Source organism: Ahaetulla prasina, chromosome 7 (genome assembly GCF_028640845.1).
Source record: "Ahaetulla prasina isolate Xishuangbanna chromosome 7, ASM2864084v1, whole genome shotgun sequence".
In the NCBI taxonomy this organism is placed as follows: Eukaryota; Metazoa; Chordata; class Lepidosauria; order Squamata; family Colubridae; genus Ahaetulla; species Ahaetulla prasina.
This window is the reverse complement of record NC_080545.1, coordinates 81,979,685-82,004,299: the sequence shown is the minus strand read 5'-3', so window position 1 is coordinate 82,004,299 and position 24,615 is coordinate 81,979,685. Positions and strand designations below refer to the sequence as shown.

Sequence of the window (24,615 nt, the reverse complement as noted above, 5' to 3'; positions counted from 1 at the left end):
AAGGGCACGGGTCCAGTAAACATGTCGTGCGTGAAGCCTCCCAACAACCTGTCCACGTCCTCGGGAGCCACAGGGTCAAACTCATCCCAAATGTGCTCAACAAGGCGTGCCTCCTCTCCCTCGCTTGGATCATCCCAATTCGGTCCAGACCGTCCCTCAGCTGAGCGATTTTATCGTATAGATAACCACTAAACTCCTCGGCTCGTCCCTGCAAGGGTCATCCCGCACCTCCTGATGTAGGAGAGGCGGGTCACCAAACAGGGCGGCCGGGCGGTTATCTGCCGATGCAATGAGGGTGGAGGCGTGGCGCCTCGCTTCCCTCATTGCCACTAGGTAGGTCCTAGAATAGGTCCTAACTAGTGTCCGATCAGCTTCGAGCGACTGGACCTCCAGGTGCTCTCTAGGCGTCTTCTCCGGCGTTTCATCTCCCTCAGCCTCGGAGAACCAAGGGGCCGACGAGATCTGCGCCGGGTCAGAGGCCGCAAAGGCGCGACACGGTCCAGGGCTGGCCGCGCCTGTTCCCAGGCCACGACCAGTTCCTCAGTCGTGCCGTGGGCCAGATCCTCAGGAATGGCCCAAGCTCCGTCTGGAACCTCTCAGGGTCCATCAGGCGCCTGGGACGGAACCACCGTATAGGTTCCGTCTCCCTGCGTGGTGAATGGCGGTTCGGAAGTCTAGGCGAAGGAGAAAATGATCCGACCATGACATTGGTTCTGTTACTAAATCATCTAATACCAGATCATTTAACCACTGTCCAGAGATATAAATCAGGTCCAGCATGCCTCCCCCTGTGTGCGTAGGGCCATCATTTACTCGAATCAGGTCCAAGGCCGTCATGGAAGCCTGGAACTCCCGAGCTGCCGTCGATGACAAGCCAACTGATGGCAAGTTGAAATCCCCCATGACTATAAGTTTGGGGGTCTCAACCGCCACAGCAGCCAGTACCTCCAACAGCTCGGGCAGGGCTGTGGTCACGCAGCAAGGAGCCAGGTACGCGATCACCAAGCCCAACTGATTCCTATAGCCCCAACGCACACAGAGGGATTCGCAGCCGGCAATCTGAGGAACAGTGGTCTCCCTCGGCTCTAGATCTTCCTTAATAACAACCGCCACCCCCCCCTACCTTGGACCCTCGGCTGATGAAATGCTCGGAAGCCTGGAGGGCACATCTCAACAAGGGGGACCCCCTCAGGGCCCAACCAGGTCTCCGTAATGCCCATGAGGTCCATGGACCCCCTGAATAAGATCACAAATCAGGGAGCCTTATTAACCACGGACCGGGCATTACATAACATCAGCCGAAGATCCAAGCTCTGAGGATCATGGCCACCGAGGCAGGTGGGGACTGAGGGCGGAGCACGTGATCGCTCTCAGACATCGAACACGTGCCCCATAACTCGATCGGCCCCTCCCCGCCATATCTGCCTCTCCCACTTACCGTACAGATCGAACAACCCTCTAAACCTGGAACGCCCTCCCCCCCTGCCTTCAGACAAGATGGCGTAAAGTCGCGAACTAGCACAGGGGCTGGATCCCTCCCCGACGGGTCCTCCCCCCCACCCCTCCCAACCCCCCCCCCCCCTCAAAACCCCCTATTTAAAAAACTATTTAAAAAACCCCACAAATTCTTCTTGGCCGCATGCCACCTCTCTGGGTCCCAAGACCCAAAAATGATGGAATGGAAGTTGTACATACACAGGAATATGAAATAATGCTGATTAAAGGCAGAAAGCATGGAGGGGAAAACTGGTTGAATCTAATCTTGTGGGTTTGAAGGCATACAATAGTGAAGACTTGTATCTTCTCCAGTTGTAATAAACAATGGCAAAAGATTATCTAAGCATTTCCTGTTCTCTTTTAAGGCAATTAAACAGATCAAACACATAGTTTAAACAGCAATATCCTTTTAGCCAGCCAGAGAGTTTTGATTTACAATACTGCTTTCTCTTCCTGAAGCAAATACTAATGCAATAGATTCAGAAGCAGCATTGCAAAAAACCTCAAACAACACCAACCTTAGCGGCAAATCAAACAGGCTTCAGGAAATGTAAGGAAGGGACTTTGAACAACTCAAACATTCAAAATGGATCTTTTGTAAAAATGCTTTCATATGAAAAATAAAATAATTTTTCATATAAAACGGGAAAAAAATGTGATTTACTTCTGGACAGTCAAATATAGAAGCTACACAAATGCAACCAGCTCATTTGATGGCGCACAGTGGTTCATATGGTTAGAACGCTAAGCAGGAGGTTAGCAAGCTCAAGTTTGAGACCTGAGAGCTGCCATGGGGCAGGGATGAGCTCTGGTCCTTCACTCCAGCTCCTGCCAGAGACATGAAAGGAGCCCCCAACTGGACATCCGTAGGACAACGGGTGAAGTCACTGGATAATCCTTTCAACCCGGATATGCCTCAGTACTTCTGACTAAAGTGCAAAATTTGATGCATCCAGATAAGAACAATTTGACTGAAGTGGAGGCCCACACCATGGTTTGTGCAACTGCACAATCCACAAACTTTGTGGAGCTCAAGCTCCAATTCACTAACCCTGCACTACATCCGAGGAAGAGTTGACCTGAGTACAATAATTACCATCAAAGAGGGTCTACAAAAGATATTTTCCATCTTTCTTCTGCCAGTATAGCCACATTTTTTGCCAAATAAGAACAACTCCCTGCACATAGTTCATGATTTCTAATTAAATCATAGTTCATGGTTTAATTCTTTGTTTTGAGAGGCCTTAGAACAGTTACATGAAGCAGAATTTTTCATCAATTAAAACTAATGAGGTCTTGCAATCTAATTGTGTGAAGGAGGTCCATGAAAAAGTAATAAGATTTCTGTCTTTCATATAATGGCATGTGGGGGTTGACGTTGGGAGATAGGAGGAAGAGCAACAGTCTAATAAACAAAATTTACTACAAAGGAGAGTAAAGCAACGGAGAGGAGAGTTTCAGACTTGCAAGATGATCTATCCCAGAGGGAAAGAATCAAGATCAAGTGTTAGTACTACTTTCCTGACAGTTAGAACAATTAATCAATGGAACAACTTGCCTGCAGAAATTGTGGGTACTCTGGAGGTTTTTAAAGGTAGAGATAAAGGTTCCCCTCGCACATATGGGCTAGTCGTTCCTGACTCTAGGGGGCAGTGCTCATCTCTGTTTCAAAACCAAAGAGCCAGCACTGTCTAAAGATGTCTCCGTGGTCATATGGCCGGCATGACTAAACACCAAAGGCGCACGGAACGCTGTTACCTTCCCACCAAAGGTGTTCCCTATTTTTCTACTTGCATTTTTTACGTGCTTTTGAACTGCTAGGTTAGCAGAAGCTGGGACAAGTAATGGGAGCTCACCCCGTTACACAGCACTAGGGATTCGAACTGCTGACCTTTCGATCGACAAGCTCAGAGTCTTAGCCACTGAGCCACCGCGTCCCCTGGAGGTTTTTGAGAAGAAACAGTTTTGCATACAATTGTTCAATATTAAGCCCACCACCTTAAATGAAACTGACCCCTGCTATGCTAAGGCATTAAAATCTTTTCTAAGCAAGTATTCGCTTAGAAATACTTGCCAGGTATGTAATTTTCAAAATACATAGCCCCATGGGTGTCAAACTCATGTCATCATGCTAAACCGGGCATGGGCCTGGCCAGCACGTGACGCATCTGTCCCACGAGCCGGGAGTTTGACAGCCCTGACATAGCCAGAACAGTCTTTGACAGCTACTGCCTCAACATATCTGCAGCATTCCAGATTGGAAAAAGGTGAAATATTGATTGGCTGAATCTCATGAGTTGCAAGGCTGAAAGGGGGGGGGGGAAGTGATGTATAACTGTTTTTCACACTTACGACCATTGCAGCAGCCCCATGGTCATGTGATCAAAATTCAGATGCTTGGCAACTGGTTCATACTTATGACCAGTGTTGTGTCCCAAGGTCATCTGATCACCTTTTGCAATTTTTTGACAAGCAAAGACAATGGGGAAGCCATATTCACCTAACATGTTACTAACTTATCCACTGCAGTGATTCACTTAACAACTGTGGCTAGAAAGGTCGTAAAATCGGGCAAAACTCACTTAACAGATATCTCACTTAACAACAGAAATTTTGAGCTCAATTGTGGTCCTAAGTCAAGGACTACCTGTGAAGTCCTCAACCTATGACCACAACTGAGCCCAAAATTTCTGTTCCTAAGCAAGGCCGTTGTTAAATCAGTGGCAGCACCTTTTACAACCTTTTTGCCATGGTTATTAAGCAAATCACTGCAGTTGTTAAGTGAATTGTGTTGTTGTTAAGCAAATCTGGCTTCCCCCTTTGACTCTGCTTGTCGGAAGTGAGCTGTGAAGGTCACAAATAGTGATCACATTATCCCAGGACCCTGCAACTGTCATAACTACATGCCAGTTGCCAAGTGCCTTAATTCTGATTACATGACCATGGGGATGCTTCAGTGGCTGTAAGTGTGAGAACCAGTCATAAGTCACATTTTTCAATGGTGGTGTAACTTCGAACAGTCACTGAATGAGGCCTACCTGTACATTATCTGAACTTAGGTTGCAATCTGATACACATTTCTTGGAAGTTTCTGAAGACACAGGTAGAGGTTTGCATTAGAATCTGTCAACTTAATGGTTAAGTAGCAGGTGTGGAATTAATTAACAGTTATTATGCAAAATATTCTAATTATTTTATATATTAGGCTTAACCTGTTAGCCAATTTAAAAGCATTTGGAAACCAAGGCACGGAATTTTTTTTAAAAAACTTCTCGTTCTTGTTCTCTTTGCTTATGAGTTGGAAAGAAATTACGTCTAGTATTCTCAAGAATTGTGACCCATATAAAAGAAGGAACGGAACTTCGGAGAATAGCTTAATTACGATGCCTACGCTGGCTGTGGGGAAATGAACGGTAGATTTCCCTCATGATGAGAAAAGAGACATCAAAAAGAACAAGTGATACACAGAACAAGAGCACCATAATTTCCTGAAACAAGCAAAGCAATAATAGTGGAAAGCTGTTCTTCCCTTCTAGGCTTCCTCTACTCTTATAAAACGGTCTGTGTCTGTTTCACGAACAGCATAAGAAAAACAAAAGCAGAGATGGAAAATTAGAGGGGAGGGAGGGAAAGAGAATAGCTAATCTACATAAATGCAGAAAAGTTCAGCAATGAAATGAAGCCACCCATCTTCATAATTCAAATGTCTTGTCCTGTGCACTCTTTCCAACAATGCAATTATCCAAATTGTTGTTGTTAGTTGCGAAGTCGTGTCCAACCCATCATGACCCCATGGACAGCGTTTCTCCAGGCCTTCCTGTCCTCTACCATCTTCTGGAGCCCATTTAAGCTCACGCCTACTGCTTCAGTGACTCTATCCAGCCACCGCGTTCTCTGCCTTCCCCTTCTCCTTTTGCCCTCAAACTTTCCCAGCTTTAGGCTCTTCTCCAGTGAGTCCGTCCTTCTCATTAGGTGGCCAAAGGATTTGAGTTTCATCTTCAGGATCTGGCCTTCTAAAGAGCAGTCAGGGTTGATCTCCTTTAGGACTGACCGGTTTGATCGCCTTGCAGTCCAAGGGACTCGCAGGAGTCTTCTCCAGCACCATAGTTCAAAGGCCTCAATTCTTTGGCGCTCAGCCTTTTTTTATGGTCCAACTTCCACAGCCATACGTTGCAACTGGGAAAACCATAACCTTGACTATATGCACTTTTATCCAAATTACCAGTGAACAAGAAATTAGTATCACATTAAAGTCTATTGGTAGGAAAGGAATCAATCCAGTAGACATGTTCTATATGAGAGGTCCTTGGTGCTCTCGGAGCATGGTTTTCTTGCAGATATTTCGTTATCCAACTAGGTAGGATCATCAGTGCTAGTAGGGAGTAGCTGGGAACACAGCCTTTCAATGGCTTGAGGGCAATCATACCCTACCCCTCAATCCAGACAACTAAACCAAACACATGGTCTCTCTCATTCTCTCAAATAGGAGCTGCTTCTGCAGAGCTAATCAGAAAAAATCTAGGGCACGTCCCCAATGGCCAACTCGCTATGGCCAACTTGCCTTGGCCAAGTCACTGAGGAACAATTCAACGCTGTATTAATGCTTTCATTCAGTTACTTTTATTATTATGGGTGACCACGTTTTCATCGAAATTATTGTAATTCTTGTAATTTCTGGATTGACTTTCTTTATTTTGTTATTACTGGCCACAGTTCCATTGAAATGAATTTAACTTTTGCATTTGTTGAATTGCCCTGCAGCGAGTTGGCCGTGGTGAGTTGTCCCATTCTGAACCAGAAAAATGCAAGTGGCATAAGTAGGAAGAGAAGATTTATCCATTTCTCTCTCATTGTAAAAGGATTCCATACCTAAGTTTTCTTGTGAGAAAAGCCTTGTCTGGCACCAATGGAATGAAAAATGCAGGAAGACTGATGCCTTGAATTGGTCCCTTCTGATTTAAGAGAAATTCATACAACTACACTGACAAGTTAAGAGCATCGACAGAATGACTCCACGCAGAGTTATGCATCTGGTTCAGCAATTACCCAGCTGTAATCATCCACGCTGAATACTCTCTGGAATAACTTTCTGTACATTTTCAATTTGTCGGTTTAACTGTGTGAATTGTTCCATTCGTTATTCCCGAGTCATACTCCTGCTTTTCCCTTTACCCGCTTTAATACATGACAAAACCACCTCACACAAATGAAAGTTCGGCAGCTACGCCATAGTTACCCAGATGATTTTTCTGTAATGGGAATCATAGAAGCAGGCTGTTCTTTGTGATGCTTCAGCCCATCTGATGCTCAATGAAACATGAAATATCAACTCTGCATGTAAGATCCTTAAGAAGGAGAAAGGATCAGAGCGTTCTTGAAACATGGGAAATAATGGTAGAGTGATTTCTGTAGAGCAGTGTTTCTCAACCTCTGCAACTTTAAGAAGTATGGGCTTCGTGTCCCAGAATTCCCTAGCCAGCATATATTGATTGAGGAATTCTGGGAGTTGAAGTCCACACGTCTTAAAGTTCCAAAGACTGAGAAATACGGCTATAAAGAGAGTCCTGCGACTGGATTCTAATGCATGCATCTTATTGGTTGTTCCTAGGGCATGTCAAATTTTTCAACTTTCAATTTCCAAACATTAAAAAGGTAAAGGTTTCCCCTTGCACATATGTGCTAGTCGTTCCTGACTCTAGGGGGCGGTGCTCATCTCCATTTCTAAGCCGAAGAGACAGCACTTCTCTGATGACATTTCCGTGGTCATGTGGCTGGCATGATTGAACACCGAAGGCATATAGAATGCTGTTCCTTCCCACTAAAGCAGTGCTTCTCAAATAGTGGGGCGCGCCCCCCAGGGGGGGTGCGAGGCTCCGTAAAGGGGGGCGCGTTTGACCTCGGCAAACACTGTCATAAACAAGCTAAGATACTATTTACAGTCGCGCGGGGGGCGCGAAAAATGTTTTCTTCTTCCTAGGGGGGCATGACAGAAAATAATTGAGAAGCACTGCACTAAAGGTAGTCTCTATTTTTCTACTTGCATTTTTACATGCTTTCGGACTGCTAGGTTGGCAGAAGCTGGGGCAAGTAACAGGAGCTCACTCTGTTATGGAGTGCTAGGGATTCGAACCATCGAACTGCGAACCTTTCTGATCGACAAGTTCAGCGTCTTAGCCACTGAGCCAAGGCGTCCCCTTTCCAAACATTAGGGATACTCAAAAGTTGTGACATGCCTTGGGGATTGTAAAGATATTTTGCTTACTTTAATATAATTTAGGTGTGCTTGGTAAGTAACTCCATTAATACCATAACTCTTTAATATTTTGTTTGTTTCATCAGACATATCCAATCTAAGACCCCCAACTTCATGCCATGCATCTTCTCTCAATTCATAAACATGATATGCCCCAAGCATTATGGGATTTATCCCAGATGGAGATTTGTCCCACCTTTGCAGAGCTGAAATATGTGTGAAAACAATCTCTCATGTGTACAACTTAAGAAATATTTAATTATTGGACAAACTCTTAAAAATAGTCCTTTGTAGCACTAAATCTGGATGTTCTTTAAAACAGGGGACTCCAATCCAGCAAAGCTGGCTGAGGAATTCTGGGAGTTGAAGTCCACAAGTCTTAAAGTGGCCAAGGTTGGAGACCCTTGCTTTAAAATATAAGGACAGTTTTCATGATTACTTTCACCTAACTGGAGTAGAGCTATAGCAGAACAGTGCATAACCATGAGTTCTTTATCCAATTTTAGGTATGAAATTACTCTGACTAAACTGGGATGCTCACTGGAGAAAGCAATTATGCTGGGAAAAGTTAGCAGTTAAAGGAAACCAGGCTGTCAGAGAACACAATGGCTGGATACCATCAAAGCTGACACCAGCCAGAGAATAGAAAACTCAAAGAAGCAGGCAAGACTGGACGATGTGGAAAGATTTGGCCCATAGTATCACCAAGAGTCAAACATAACTGAATGGATAATATCCTCAAATGAAGATGCAGTTTTTCTTGGCATGGCACCAAGGGATAATAATGGGATTGCCTTGATTTTGGTATAATGCAATGTGTACAGAGGTGGGTTTCAGCAGGTTCTGACCAGTTCTGGAGAACCGGTAGTGGAAATTTTGAGTAGTTTGGAGAACCGGTAGTAAACATTCTGACTGGCCCTGCCCCAATCTATTCCCTGCCTCCCAAGTCCCAGCTGATCGGGAGGGAATGGAGATTTTGCAGTAACCTTCCCCTGGATTGGGGAGGGAATGGAGATTTTACAGTATCCTTCCCCTGCCATGCCCACCAAGCCACGCCCACCAAGCCATGCCATGCCATGCCATGCCACGCCCACCAAGCCACCCCCATAGAACCGGTAGTAAAAAAAATTGAAACCCACCACTGAATGTGTGAATCCAGCTACTATGGTTTGTAAAACATCATTTATGACTTAATGCATTGTGAGAACCAGTTAACCATGATTTACGCTTAAATCTGTATGTATAATTGCAGTCTTTTTGCCTTCAACTTGGAAAAATGGCAAAATACGATTCAGAAAGCCTATTGTGCTTAATTAGAACTTCCATTGTGTTTGAACAATGGTTGATCAAAACTCAAACATATAGTTCAAACAAAGCATTATATTACACTTCTAACTACACCTCCTACTCTATATGGCTTGCGGAGATGCAGAAACAGTAGCAGGTTAACTTTGATCAAATTCTTATTTTTAACGGGGAAGGGGAGGTTTGCATCTGTAAATCTGCCATAGAGCGAATGACACTAATTCAGTGAAATACAGTTTTGTAAAAAGACATACTGTATATAGATTTGCCTCCTTTAAAAAAAAAAGCACAAATGTTATTGTTCCTTATTTGATTTATATGGGCGCCTCTCCAACTGGATTTTAAGGCAACATAGCAGATTTTGGAGCAAGGTATAAAATACTTTAGAAGCACAACCTACCCTCCCACGCAGAAGATAGCAAAAGCCACCTGAGCATTTTGCTTTATGAACAAAACAAAAAAAACATGTCTAAGAACAAGCAACTCCTTTGTCTTGTTAAAGTCTCATAATATTTCCAACTGCTGGTTGTGTTACTTTGTGTAATTCTAGTCTCTAGAGCATTATAAAGTACTCATGATTAAATTTACACACAGCTCATCTTCCAAGTTTCATTGCCAACGCTAGATTCTGAGTGTGTTTGCACTCAGTGTGTAGGCTAAATTGGCAGATGTTTTCTAAATAGCACGCATTTTCTAACAATGGAAAACATTCGGTGAGCACTTGCTTTGTGATTTCTAAGCAAGTAAATTGAAGGGTACAAGAAAAAGGATTAAGATTGGAGAGTTTAAAGATTTTTAGTAAAAAAAAAACACATCAGAAATAGATGAAAGTAAGAAAGTCCAAGTCTTCCATTATGATAAGTTAAGAAGCCTTGGGCCAGTGGTGGAATTCAAAATTTTTTACTACCAGTGCTGTGGGCCTGGCTTAGTGGGTGTGGTGTGGTTGGTGGGTGTGGCTTGATGGGCATGGCAAGGGAAGGATACTGCAAAATCTCCATTTCCACCCCACTCTGGGGCCAACCAGAAGTGGTATTTGCTGATTCTCCAAATTATTCAAAATTTCTGCTACCAGTTCTCCAGAACCTGTCAGAACCTGTTGAATAGCATCCCTGCCTTGGGCACATCCTAATACATTACTTTTACTTCTTTTTTTAACCCACTCATTCTATCTGCAGACCTCTCTTTTTATACTCCTATCAAATTTGGTTATGGAGGGATCCTAAAGGAGAGCAAGTTGATCTTTTGCCAGTTTTCTATTAAGATTGCAGTGGATTAAGTAATCAAGAAGGATCCTAGGCACAACAATAAATAAAACTGGTCCTGCCAAGCAAAATTCTAATGTATTCTCCCCACTATCCAACAGCATTCGAAGTCCAGGAAAAATTGAAACTGGTTTTGCAGAAATATCATATCCACAGGGTCCTATTTTATGGATGCATAAAAACTGATACAAGCAACTTCTATCAAAGCAATTCTGACAAATTTATTTCAAAGAAGAAAGTTTATTCAGTTCCTTTGAGTATGTGAGTGGATTAATACTGATGTTAGTTGTTTGGATTGTTAGCTTGTTTATTTCTATTGCCGTATTTTTATGTATTGGTTGTGTTTACATTATTTTTACATAGTAGGCCACCCAGCATCACGATAGAGTTGGGTTCTGCCAAAGTTCACCTAAATGGATAAATAAACATGCACTATCATTTTCACCCTAGCAAATCTCCATGACTCCAAGTCACACCACCATAATTCAGCTGCCAAATTTTGGAGGAGGAATTAGCATAAAATTGAATGTGTTTGCTTTCCAATTCCTAGTCCTAGTCGTCTCCTTAAATTTAAAAGAAAAAAAGAACTGGTGGGGAATTCCTTCCCCCTAATTTATTGAGATTTCTTGAATGATCTACAATTATTTGGGGCAAACCAACAATCATAAATCATGGCTTATAAAATATAGTGTTTATACTCATACAGTATGCTAAGGCAGCATGAACCAGCATGGCTAAGCACAAATCAAGGGTCTGTCTAACCAACATCTTCCATAAAAAGAACATACTACATGTGTTTGGAACACAAAGGTAAACTTCAAGTCCGGAGAAAAGCTTATTTACCTTAAATGCTACAAAACAGTGTAGACAAAGGAGAAGCATCACGAAGGCCAGGATCAGGGTAGCGAAATTCCTCAGATCCCAGATTGATTCAACCAGAGGAATACTCCCAACCTGCCAATCGTAGCACAGCGTAATCGGGGCTAGTAGAAGCCAGGCGTTGAAGGCCAGGAGGTAGGAATAAGTAAGAAACCTGCAAAAAGAAACACAAAATTAAACAATCTGCATGTTTCTTCAAAGGACAAAATTTCAATAGGACTACGCAATGCTTCAGATTCAACCCCCAAAACCTGATTTCAAGTATGCACTGCCTGATCCAGAAATGAGGACGACGACGACACACAAATGCTTTAAAATGTTGCAAAGAGACTCTGCAGGTAGTCCTCAACTTATGACTACAATTGGGCCAGAACTTCCATCACTAGGCAAAGCAGTCATTAAGTGAGGCACACATGATTTCATGATCGTTTTGCTGCAGTCATTAAGCAAATCACATAGTCATTAGGTGTATCCATCTTCCCCCATTATCAAATGACAATCATATGATCCTGGGATGTTGCAATCATCATAAATACATTCTAGTTACCAAGATCCCAAATAGCAATCGCATGACTGTTGGGATGCAGAAATGATTAAATTCAAGGACTGGTCATAAGCCATTGTTTTCGGCGATGTCTTAACTTTGAATGGTTGCTAAATGAATGATCACAAATCGAGGACTGGCTGTATGTTCAGGATCCTGCGTGTTCTGAAACACTTTTAGGAGATTGGATCCAAAGACAGCATGGCCCTAGAGTTCAAGTTCTCAGCACATACTGGCTGAGTTCATGTTAATTGTGGATTACTGAATCAGTCCCAACAGTTGTGTTCACATGTTATGCTAAGTCAAGCACATGACAGCTTAGCATACTGTGTAGATCTACATCATGTTGAGCTTCTTGGAGAAAATACAGAGTATGCACATAAAGTGTGAAAACGAATTACTCATATATTGTCTTTCCCTAAATTTAAAATTTAAGGAATACAAAGGTCTTAAAATATGTAATTTTGATTTTTAAAAAATTAGCTGGCTAGCCTAGAGAGTAAGACTCACCACAGGGGAGATCTCAGAGAAATAATAAACAATAGATACCACAGTTACAATTAAGCAATAGAATATATTTACACAGGGGACCTCTTGTCCCATTCAGACAGGACAGGCAGTGGTGAGAGCGCCAATTCATCATAACACGTGCGTATCTTGAATTCTTTAGCAACCCAGGCCTTCCTTGGGTTCCCTCTTCCCGTTCAGCATTGGAAATGATGCCAGAACATATAAACATTGGATTATTTTTTTTATGGACTAGCTAGGCTACTTATGTTTTATATTAAAAACCAATATTATATGGTCTGGTAATACAGTATGTGCAAACTGAAGAGGAAGCAAAGATTACAATGTTAAGCCCAGCAAGATATGGCAACCATTACAGGAACCAAGAAATCAGAGAAAGTGATTAAAACTTTTAAATATAGACAACACAATGTGTGTGAAGCCAGCAAGTGTATAGGTCTGCAAATGTTCTTATCAGGGATGAAATGTAAAATTTGTTACTAATGGTTCTATGGGCGTGGCTTGGGGGTTGGTAATGTGACTGAGTGGGCATGGCCAACTTTTTTTTTTTTTTTTACTTTTAAAAGCATTCCCCTTCGGACAAAGAGGTTGTAGGAAAAATGTTTTTAAAGGCCTCTGATGATCAGGCAACTCAGCTGGGATCACCAGAGGAGCCTTTTAAAAGGTTCGGCTGAAGAGGTTGTAGAAAAAATGCTTTTAAAAGGTTTTGACGATCCCAGCTGAGCCGTGTGATCATCAGAGGCTTTTTTTTTTTACTTTTAAAAGCATTTTTTCAGCCAAAGAAAAATGTTTTTAAAAGTAAAAAAAAAATCTCTGATGATCGCGTGGCTCAGCTGGCCATGAGGGGGGGGGCAGGGATTTTTGCTACCAGTTCTCCGAACCACCAGCTGCCATCACTACCGGATCGGGCGATCCGTTCCGAACCACATTTCACCCCTGGTTCTTATGTATTTGTCATATAAACATAAAAACATTATATCAAGAATTTCTCTTCTTCCCATTGTTTGTGAAAAGGGATATTTGATTTGTTCACTACTTTATACATCTTCTCAGAAATTATACTTAACAAAAGCGTGAAAAATATGGATATCATCTCAATGGCTTTTCATTGTTTTGTTTGGTCTTGGGACTTCTTAAATTCTTCTCATACCATCTGTCAATTTCTGTTGACTGACTTTATTTCCCAGATTTTAAAACATTCATCACATGCTGTTCATAACTGCTGGTTCACATCTCAGCCCCTCACAACAGGAAATCTCTTGGTTACATTACTTTGTGCCAAATAATGAAAGTTCTCATTAAATTTGAACAGTTTAGAATTGATTTGCCAAACATCACAGTAGAAACCAAAGAAAGTTCATATCGATTCCATTTGTGAACTAACTTCCCATTTTAATTGCGGTGGATCAAAATCTAAGATTGCCTACAACAAGGGGTATTAAACTTAGAGCCAGAGAATCAAGATCCTAAGAATTATTTCATGAGGCTTTCATTAGTGGCTCTTCCATTGCTTTGCAAAATATATTGAAGACTTAAAAGCGTATCTCCATAGCTAATGCATTTAGTATCACTGATATAAGCAACCTAAGGAAAAAAAACACAATAAATTGAGGTCTACTAAGGACACAGGGCTATAATTGGATATGAAAAATAGCAAACACATCTATGAATATGAATATCAAATCTGTATACTCCCACCTGCCTCTGGCAAGGAACACAAAAGACTAATTGCTATAGAGAGAATAATATAGAGGAAAGCTTTATAATAGCTTTAAGCTATTACTTTCCTGGGATGAGCTACAGATACTTGAGAAATTTCACTATTGGATTACATATTCCAGAGATGCAAATCTAACCTAATAATTCTTTTTTGCTCTTTTCTGTTTGTAAAAAGGTAAAGGTTTCTGACTGACTGATGGGTCTGACTCTAGGGCAACATGCTCATCTCCATTTTTTGATCGAGGGAGCCAGCATTGTCCAAGACACTTCCATGGTCATGTGGTCAGCAAATCTATACGGCAAAGGTGCATGGAATTTAGGTGCTGCTACATTCCCACAGAAATGGTACCTATTAATCTATTTACATTTGCCTGTTTTTGAACTGCTAGGTAGACAGGAGCTGGGGCAGGAATGGGAACTCACCCCATCATGCAGAGCTTGGGTCTCGAACTGGGTTGTTAGCTCTCCAGGTGACAAGCTCAGTGTCTTTATTGGTTGGAAAACATTACCCCAATACTTCTTAAAAATATTTTTAAAGGCCTCTGATGATCAGGCAACTCAGCTGGGATCACCAGAGGAGCCTTTTAAAAGGTTCGGCTGAAGAGGTTATAGAAAAAATGCTTTTAAAAGGTTTTGACGATCCCAGCTGAGCCGCCTGATCATCAGAGGATTTTTTTTTTACTTTTAAAAGCATTTTTTTCAGCCAAAGATTTTTTTTAAAAAAAAAGTTAAAAAAAACCACCTCTGATGATCAGGTGGCTAAGCTGGGCATGGGGGGGGGTGCAGGGATTTTTGCTACCAGTTCTCCGAGCCACCCGCTGCCATCGCTACTAGAGCGGGCGATCCGTTCCGAACCACATTTCACCCCTGGTTCTTATGTATTTGTCATATAAACATAAAAACATGATATCAAGAATTTCTCTTCTTCCCATTGTTTGTGAAAAGGGATATTTGATTTGTTCACTACTTTATACATCTTCTCAGAAATTATACTTAACAAAAGCGTGAAAAATATGGATATCATCTCAATGGCTTTTCATTGTTTTGTTGGGTCTTGGGACTTCTTAAATTCTTCTCATACCATCTGTCAATTTCTGTTGACTGACTTTATTTCCCAGATTTTAAAACATTCATCACATGCTGTTCATAACTGCTGGTTCACATCTCAGCCCCTCACAACAGGAAATCTCTTGGTTACATTACTTTGTGCCAAATAATGAAAGTTCTCATTAAATTTGAACAGTTTAGAATTGATTTGCCAAACATCACAGTAGAAACCAAAGAAAGTTCATATCGATTCCATTTGTGAACTAACTTCCCATTTTAATTGCGGTGGATCAAAATCTAAGATTGCCTACAACAAGGGGTATTAAACTTAGAGCCAGAGAATCAAGATCCTAAGAATTATTTCATGAGGCTTTCATTAGTGGCTCTTCCATTGCTTTGCAAAATATATTGAAGACTTAAAAGCGTATCTCCATAGCTAATGCATTTAGTATCACTGATATAAGCAACCTAAGGAAAAAAAACACAATAAATTGAGGTCTACTAAGGACACAGGGCTATAATTGGATATGAAAAATAGCAAACACATCTATGAATATGAATATCAAATCTGTATACTCCCACCTGCCTCTGGCAAGGAACACAAAAGACTAATTGCTATAGAGAGAATAATATAGAGGAAAGCTTTATAATAGCTTTAAGCTATTACTTTCCTGGGATGAGCTACAGATACTTGAGAAATTTCACTATTGGATTACATATTCCAGAGATGCAAATCTAACCTAATAATTCTTTTTTGCTCTTTTCTGTTTGTAAAAAGGTAAAGGTTTCTGACTGACTGATGGGTCTGACTCTAGGGCAACATGCTCATCTCCATTTTTTGATCGAGGGAGCCAGCATTGTCCAAGACACTTCCATGGTCATGTGGTCAGCAAATCTATACGGCAAAGGTGCATGGAATTTAGGTGCTGCTACATTCCCACAGAAATGGTACCTATTAATCTATTTACATTTGCCTGTTTTTGAACTGCTAGGTAGACAGGAGCTGGGGCAGGAATGGGAACTCACCCCATCATGCAGAGCTTGGGTCTCGAACTGGGTTGTTAGCTCTCCAGGTGACAAGCTCAGTGTCTTTATTGGTTGGAAAACATTACCCCAATACTTCTTAAAAAATATTTTGGAGGTAGATCTATTCAACAATGTGGGATATAGATCGAATACATTTGTGTATTTAAATGTGTGCTTTTTTAACTGCTGAGTAATGCAGAATCAAGTGATAAAAAGCCTTTGAACAAATACCTTTAAACCTGTACTGATACAGACTACAGGTAGTCCTTGACATACAATCATTCTTTTAGCGAACATTCATACAGCCACATTGAAAAGGTGACTCATCATCAGTTCTTGCACGTACAACCATCACAACATCACATCAAAATTTCAGCTGTCAGCAACTGTATTTCAGCTGTATTTACCCGGTCAAGCAATTGCTATTTGCAACCTTCCTACCTGACTTCTAACAAGCAAAGTCAATGTGGAAAGCTGGATTCAGTTAACAGCCATCCTATTCACTTAACAACTGGCATGATTTGTTTAATAACTTGTAGCCAAAAAAAGGTCATAAAATCAGGCATGAGTCACTTAACAGTTGTTTGGCTCAGAAATGAAAATTATTATTCCAACTGTGGTCCCAGAAAGTGCGCACAAAGGATGCACAAAAATGGGAAAAAAGGTAGCAATTGTAACTACTTGAAAAAAGAGGCTTAAGAGGAAGTTTTTTAAAAAAATCTATTAGAATGTTTTGATTTTAGAAACATTTTTAAAGAAAAGCTTAGTGTTTTAAAATAGATGGGGGGAAAGTATTTTTCCCTTTAAAGTTAAAGAATCTGAAAGAATACAGTGAATTTTGTTAATATAAACAGTGATTGTTTATAAAGATTATTAAGTGCAAATAGAAATACATATTATTTCCACAGCAAGGAAGATAAAGCAGAAATAGTTAAATTGATTGTTCTGTTTAAAAAAGGAGAATATATTTATGTTTTTTATTTAGAGATCACTTCTGGATTTTGTGCAATGAAAAAAAAATGAAACTTTGATTTTGGTTATGAAGATTAGATAGAAATGGCTAGTTATATACTAATGTGTAAAAGTAAAACGTTGATGCTGAAATGTTATCTTGTATTGTGACTAAAAGAGTCAGAAGTCAATGCCTTTTTTCTTTCTTCCCTTATACCTCATATTTTCTCCCCCCACTTTTCCCCCCCTTAATTTCCAATTTTTATTTTTTTTTCCATTTTATACATTGATAAAACAATAGAAGTGTAAGATTAAAAAAAAAGACAAAAGAGGCTTCCTATGTACTTGTATTGACCTCCTACAAAGGATTGGCACAGCTCTGACACATGCCACCTGTGTGTCTATATGCAGATTATCAGAACAAGAGTACAGTAATTTACCAGTTCTGATATATCCACATCTATGTACACGTACAGGAGAAGCTATGATAATTAACTTTGAAAATGATTTATTTGGTCAAGACAAGTATGCCAGCAATACCAAGGAAGAGAAAGCTGGGTTATCTAATAGCAGTGCCTCGACATAAACCAATTCAGCGAAGATAGAAAGCTCATAAATAACAGAACCTGGTTACAATTGCAGCCGCAGTGCTTTATAACCTTATTATAAAGTGCTTTATCAAGCACCAGTTGATTTAGAGCCTATGCAAAAGATGAAAACACTCCTGAGAAAAAAGCTCTCAGTCTTAAGTAGCAAAGAAAAAATTATTATTCTGACTGAAAGCCATTACGGTAGCCTTCCTGTGTTTAGGTAGAGTGAAGATGCTGTTGGTTATCTAAGAAATGAAACGCATGGATCTTTTAAAAGCAGATATGGCTCAGCCATGTTGTTCTTTTCTACTCTACCTTTTTATGTGACCCCTGAGAAAATGTGCTTTTACTTCTCCAGAGACTCTGAGTTTACTCTTCTGCCAAGATACAAAGAGCTGTTTCTCTAGGCCACACTCTCGGATGGTGGCTTGTCTGCTGTAGCTTCTCCAAACATGCTCAGGGATAAACCTGGTCAGATCAGGTCAAAGAACTCAGAATATTGAAGGTTTACATTGCAATGCCTTTTGTCTTCCAAAGATGGGACTTCAGTTGTATTCTCAGCATTAAAGGTTTCCCTGTGATCATTTTCACAAGAGTTCAAATTTAAAACATGATAGCTTCACATGGATTTCTCTCTTCTTTCAAAGAAACTGCCTAATTTAAACAAGGACCTAATAAGACACTTCGTAAAACATCACTTTGAAGGGAATCCTGACAGGTATTTAACAAAACCAGCAGCTGCATGGTTTTGATGTGATGAACCAAAAGGTAGGGAAAAGATCAGGAAAAAAAACTCCGAAGATGTATTGTTTCTTCTCTAGAAATCCAATTTCTTTATGCTCTTAGGTATTTTGGCATACATTGCTTCCTCTTTTAAGTTTACAAATGGCTGCTCCAAATTTGGGGGGAAAATTGTTTATGTTATAGTTTCCTCCCACGCTGCAGCAATCATAGCTTAACTGTGTTTCTGGCTTGCTCTGAAGAGGGGAAATAACTCTGCTTTTTATTCTCTGAATTCCATGGGGAGATAGCAGTGCACAATCCCACAAATATACAGCAAAATGGCATACTTATTAAGCATTTTTCCAAGCTGATGATGCTTATATGTCTTGTATCACTTAGCAGGGACAGCACCCAGAGGACCTTTTCAAAATCTGGCAGATAAGCAGGATGGATCCTAATTAATATTTGGATGGCCTCGAACATCAGATCTGAGGATCTGTTATAAAACTTACTCAATATTCTGCATAATCAAAGTTTTTGAACTGGGCTTTTCCCCCATATTAAATTCTTCTGTGAAGGAGAAAGCCATTCAGAGTATGCTCCTAAAACAACCAAAAAGATTTGGGGACCTCTGATTTATATAAAACATCCAAGAATCATCAAAAGAAAAACTGGTAAACCAATGATGTGATGTGGAGAATCACACAGTCCATTCTTGAAGGCTAAATTGGAATGAAACAAATAAGGTAATTGCAGTAGGAGCAGGTGGCTGATAATCATATTTAACACCTTGTCAAAATATAATAGGTAATATATGAATATCAAAGCATTCAAGATACATTTTGGAACTGAAAGTATTCACATATGAATGTCTCCAAAGGGGAGAGTTTCTGAAATATTTACATTGAGATGATTTAATGGCAATGAGTTTAAACTCAGAAGAATAACAGAACTCCTAAGTTCATTTTATTAAATGCAGTTTTGAGGGGAAAAGTGACAAGGCTTATAGACTAAATTTGGTTTATATTTGGTTTATATTGAAAAGAAGTAAATCCCGGTTGAATACCTTGTAAGAAGATATGGTGAGAATGAAGCTGGATTGTCCTGCTCTGAAAATGCTGGCATGGAACCTCCCATTATCCATAGGCGAAAATACATAAGTAGGATCACCTTCAGATAAGAAGAGTAAATTCTTGGATTATTAAAGAGAAACCCAATTGTACATGGCCAGCAAACCTAAATCTATTACAATACTTCATTGTTACTGGTTATCCCATTGCATCAAGTGATAACCTATCATTCCAAACTGAAATGGTGATTCTATATTCTCTCCAAAATACAAAAATGGAGAGGGGAGAATAATTTGAAGGCTGGTTTATCGTTCATAAACATACATGTATTTTATTGGGTGAATTAATGAGCTGTTTCTAGACTGGAGCAAAGTTTGGATATAATACAATTCAGTTTTCTGGTCAGCTAGCAAAAGGAACTTCCACCTGAGCTTCTCCCAAAAGTGCTTTTTCAAGAGGCAACTGGACTTTCTGGTTTTTCTTTGAAGATGTTTCGCTTCTCATCCAAGAAGCTTCTTCAGCTCTGACTGAATGGTGGGGAATGGAAGTATTTATACTCCTTGCAGACAGCTGGATATTTGCATTCTTTTAGCAAGTCCTTAAGGAAGTTTATCTGTGTCATCAGGTTCACGTGAGTGATGCAAATGGGTATGGAACCTTCTTGGAACTGTTGAAAGGACTGTGTTGTAGATTGGAGATAGATAATTTTGTATTCCTCCCCCTCCACTGAGAGAGGGCTGTTCAATTTCGACATAGATACAGTGATGAAATGTATAATTTGTTACTAATGATTCTGTGGGCGTGGCTTGGTGGGGAGGGGGTAATGTGACTGGGTGGGCATGGCCAACTTTTTTTAAAAAAAACTTTTAAAAGCATTTTTTCTACAACCTCTTCGGCCAAAGAGGTTGTAAAAAAATGCTTTTAAAAGGCTCTGACGATCCCAGCTGAGTTGCCTGATCGTCAGAGGCTTTTGTTTTCTTTTAAAAGCATTTTTTTTGCCTTTAAAAGGAAAAAAAAGCCTCTGATATCAGGCAATTCAGCTGGGATTGTCAGAGCCTTTTAAAAGCATTTTTACAAAAAAATGCTTTTAAAAGGCTCTGACAGTCCCAGCTGAGCTGCACAATCATCAGAGGCTTTTTTTTTTACTTTTAAAACCATTTTTTCGGCCAAAGAAAAAATGCTTTTAAAAGTAAAAAAAAAAAAAACCTCTGATGATCGCACGGCTCAGCTGGGCATGGTGGGGCCCAGGATTTTTGCTACCAGTTCTCTGAACCACCCACCGCCATCGCTATCGGATCAGGAGATCCGGTCCAAACCGGGAGCATTTCACCCCTGCATAGATAGCCTGTTTAGATGACACTCAGGTGATCTTGATGACACAGATAAATCTCCAGGTGACCTTAACGACTCACTAAAATAATGCAAATGTCCACTGCAAGGAATATACAGTAAATCCTTCCATTGCCCACCATCCAGTCACAGCTGAAGAAGTTTTTTGAATGTGAAGCAAAACATCTTCAAAGAAAAACCAGAAAGTCCAGTTGCCTCTTGAAAAAGCACATTTGGGACAACTGTGACCTGGATGAATGAGAATCTTCCATAGACATTTACCTAAGCTTCTGTTGATTAAAAAGATTTGTGATGCAGAAAACATTTTCATCTTAACTGGTTCTAATCAGCACATCTTTGAGTTATGACCACCCTGCTGAATTAGTTTATTCTTCACACTCAGGTACTGATAGAATATAATTCACCTGAAGACATTAAAGGAGTAAGAAAATGATGTATAGTAATACTTACATAGGTAAGTACCAAGGCAGCCCTCTTTAAAAAAGGTCTTGTGGAATATAAGAATTTCTGCTTGTTACTCGCAGTCAGGTAACTAAAATACAGCAGGAGAAAAAGAAGATTATGATTTTTATAAATTTCAGTATTGGTGGACTTTAATACTTTGCTAATTTATTTATAAAGCGGTCTTTTCTACTAACCACTGTGAACTGTATCCACAGTTTAAAATAATGGCTGTCAGGGCCAATATAAAGGAACATACGTAGAAGGAAAATAAGGAGGCTTCATTATCATAGCAACACATAAGACAGTTTTCAAAGTGTGAAGGAATCCAACAGCAATTAGTATCAGCCAGATGGCTGGGTGCTCTTGCTTCTCACCTCTTTAAGCATTCATAATATACCTCAGAAAATCTGAATCTTTAGGCAGAACCAGCAGTCATATAACAGTATCTATAGTTCAGCTGTGTGTATCATATGGGCTAGATGTTTACATTTTCACTCAGTAATTGAAATGTATTTCTCAGAAGGGCAAGAACTGTTCAGAAGTGTGTAGATATTGTAAACTCCCTGGCCATTTATGCTGTATGTTAAATAAATAAATAGTAATTCTGCTTCTTCAAAGTCCAACTTTTGTTTCCCAAGAGTCGTTATCCTCTTTTAATGACCCCATAATCTCTTGAGGGGTGGAGTCTGGGCAACTGAATGGAGCTGAGTGTTTACTGGCCGGATGCCCTCCCTGTCACATATGTGGAGCTTTTTTCAGCAGATATATTCTCGGTGTGCCTAGAGAGAGAAATATCTGCCTCTATCTAGGATCGAACTCACAGCCTCCTGATTGTGAGGTGAGAGGTCAACCTCTAGGCCAGGGGTCACCAATCTTTCGAACCTCAAGGACCACTAAATTCATAATTCTCAATCCCGTGGATCACTAATATGATCTGCCTAATGACCGACTGGATGGACAAGGCTAAGTGGTCATGTGACTGGGTGGGCATGGCCAACTCAATGCCATTCATGTCAAGAAGTGCCTCGCCAGCCTCTACTCATCCCTCCCTTCCCAGCCACTCCTTGCCTGCCTGCTCGGGCTCCTTAGGGCACCAACAGGTAGCAGTTGTTGGAGCTAAGCAGCCACCATGAGAAAGAGTCCATAGTTTGAGGACCCCTGATTTAGTGCAATATAAAAAATGCAAATAATTTTTCTGCAGACCACCAAAATTTTCTCACGGACCACCAGTGGTCCACTGACCACCGGTTGGTGACCGCTGCTCTAGGCTACTGCACCACTTTTGCTTCCAAAGAATATCAGAGGAAAATATCATGGTTTGCACAATTCTGATCTTTGTGGTTAAATTGGAGAATAATGTGTGTGTATACAAGACTATATCAAGATCTGGGATGTTCCAGGTCAAGTTAGGAACGGATTGAGAATTCTTTGAAAGCATTTTTCTGATAAAATTCTTGTGTTCCCTTCAGCCACAGAATGGTTATGGAAGAGAACAGCTTGGTCCAATGAACAACTATCAAATGCTCATCACTTGATGTATGACAGGGGTCTCCAATCTTGGCAACTTTAAGACTTGTGGACTTCAACTCCCAGAGTTCCTCAGCCAGCAAAGCTGGCTGAGGAACTCTGGGAGTTGAAGTCCACAAGTCTTAAAGTTGCCAAGGTTGGAGACCCCTGATGTATGAGATAACCCAGCAATCAAACTGAAGCAATCCAGCATTATGTATAAAAAGAGTGCTGGAAGGAAGGAAGGAAGGAAGGAAGGAAGGAAGGAAGGAAGGAAGGAAGGAAGGAAGGAAGGAAGGAAGGAAGGAAGGAAAGAAAAAAAACACCCAAGGTTCCATCTTTCACTCCATCAAGCTTAAACAGCACTTTCAGGTGATTTCCCATGCCCTTTTGTCACCTGGCCAATCTAAAAATACTCTCTGATATATGTGAGATTTGAATGACAGATAAAGAAAGAAAATATAGTATGTTTACATTGCTAAAATAAAGCTTTTAAAATTTACTGGTAGTCTCCTGGAACTATTGGATAGCATACCGTCAATTTGTTCTGGTGCTGAACGAATGATTCCTGATTCTATAGAAACACTCAAGATATCTTACAATGAATCAATATTTAAGCATCACATTACAGTAGATGTTTGTAGCTGATTTTCTTGGCACCTTTGTCAAGTACCTGATTAGACTAAAATGCTCTTATCTTACAAAAATCAAAAGTCTGTTTTTGTCAGACAATCAATAGCTCCCACGTTAACTTTATTTCTACTAAGTCTTACTATTTTGGTGCAGAGTTACTGGAGGAACCAATCTGAGCAGATTCTTCTCCACCATTTCTCCTTTGCATGCTTCTTAAATGTCCACTCAAAATAAAGTGTATTCTGTAAAACCTTATACATTTTTATGACTTCAGCAACCAGAATAAGAGAATAATAGAGTTGGAAGGGACCTTGGAGGTCTTCTAGTCCAATCCCCTGCTCAGACAGGAAACCCTATACAGAATTGGACACACTGCTTGCGCCGCTCAAAACCTTCTGCGCATGCACAGAAGGTAAAAAACACATTATTTCCTGGTTAAAACCAGGGAGTAATGACATCTGGGCGGGTGGACGGAGCTTTGGTCCGCTATCGCTATCAGATCGTCGAACTACCGACTATGATCGCTACCGGATCGCGCAATCCGGTCCAATACGGGAGCATTTCACCCCTGCAATGGAAGCTTGGTAATAATGTAATTGTGTGTGGGATAGTGAGTTAGACTGAAAGCTAGGTAGCAGATAAAGAGGGCTGGGGGAAGTATTTCCCCTTATATCTTACTCTGAGTGTCTTTCATAGAAAAAATCAGGATGCCTATCATAAAACACAAGCCTTTGTGATAGGCAGGCAAAATACAGCATCTGTGTCAGGCAGATTTAGTACTATACACACAAATAATTCCTGGTCTTGTGTTTTACCTGCTCAACCTTGCAATATCTGATATCCAGTCTCTAGTACTGAGACCCCAGTCTGCTCCCCATATTTTAGTATCTCTAATTCACAGCTAATTCACAGATAAGCATTGCAAAAATATTTAATTGGTCATTATAACAACATGGTAAGTACTTCTACAATGGAATATTCATTAAGGAATACTTACCAAAAAACCCTGAAAAGGAATTTCAAAAGAATTAAAAAGGAAAGGAACTCACTTACAAATTACCCCTTATCAAAATCACTAAGAAATGCTTAATAAGCCAATAACTTTTCTTATACACTTGGATCATAGACAAACATAGAGACATATAAAACACAAGGCGATTTCAAACATAAGGGGAATATGAAGATGTGAGATTATCCCAGAATGGTGGGGGTGGTGATAATTATTGTTTCAAGAACCTCATTTTATTACCGAAGACATCTGGGAAGATAGCCAAATAAAATTCAAGAT

General features: G+C 40.4%; 1 protein-coding gene across 5 annotated transcripts in view; it reads right to left on the bottom strand.

Annotated features, from left to right (window-relative positions):
• TMTC1 (transmembrane O-mannosyltransferase targeting cadherins 1) overlaps nt 1–24,615 on the bottom strand; it is a 210,275-nt gene that overhangs the window by 117,344 nt on the left and 68,316 nt on the right. For all 5 annotated transcript variants that reach the window (XM_058191782.1, XM_058191784.1, XM_058191783.1 and 2 more), the window contains exons 6-8: nt 21,195–21,276; nt 19,391–19,494; nt 11,161–11,350 (exon numbers count right to left, since the gene is read on the bottom strand). In XM_058191782.1, the coding sequence (XP_058047765.1) occupies nt 11,161–11,350; nt 19,391–19,494; nt 21,195–21,276 (376 nt within the window). The remainder of the gene's footprint in view (nt 1–11,160; nt 11,351–19,390; nt 19,495–21,194; nt 21,277–24,615) is intronic.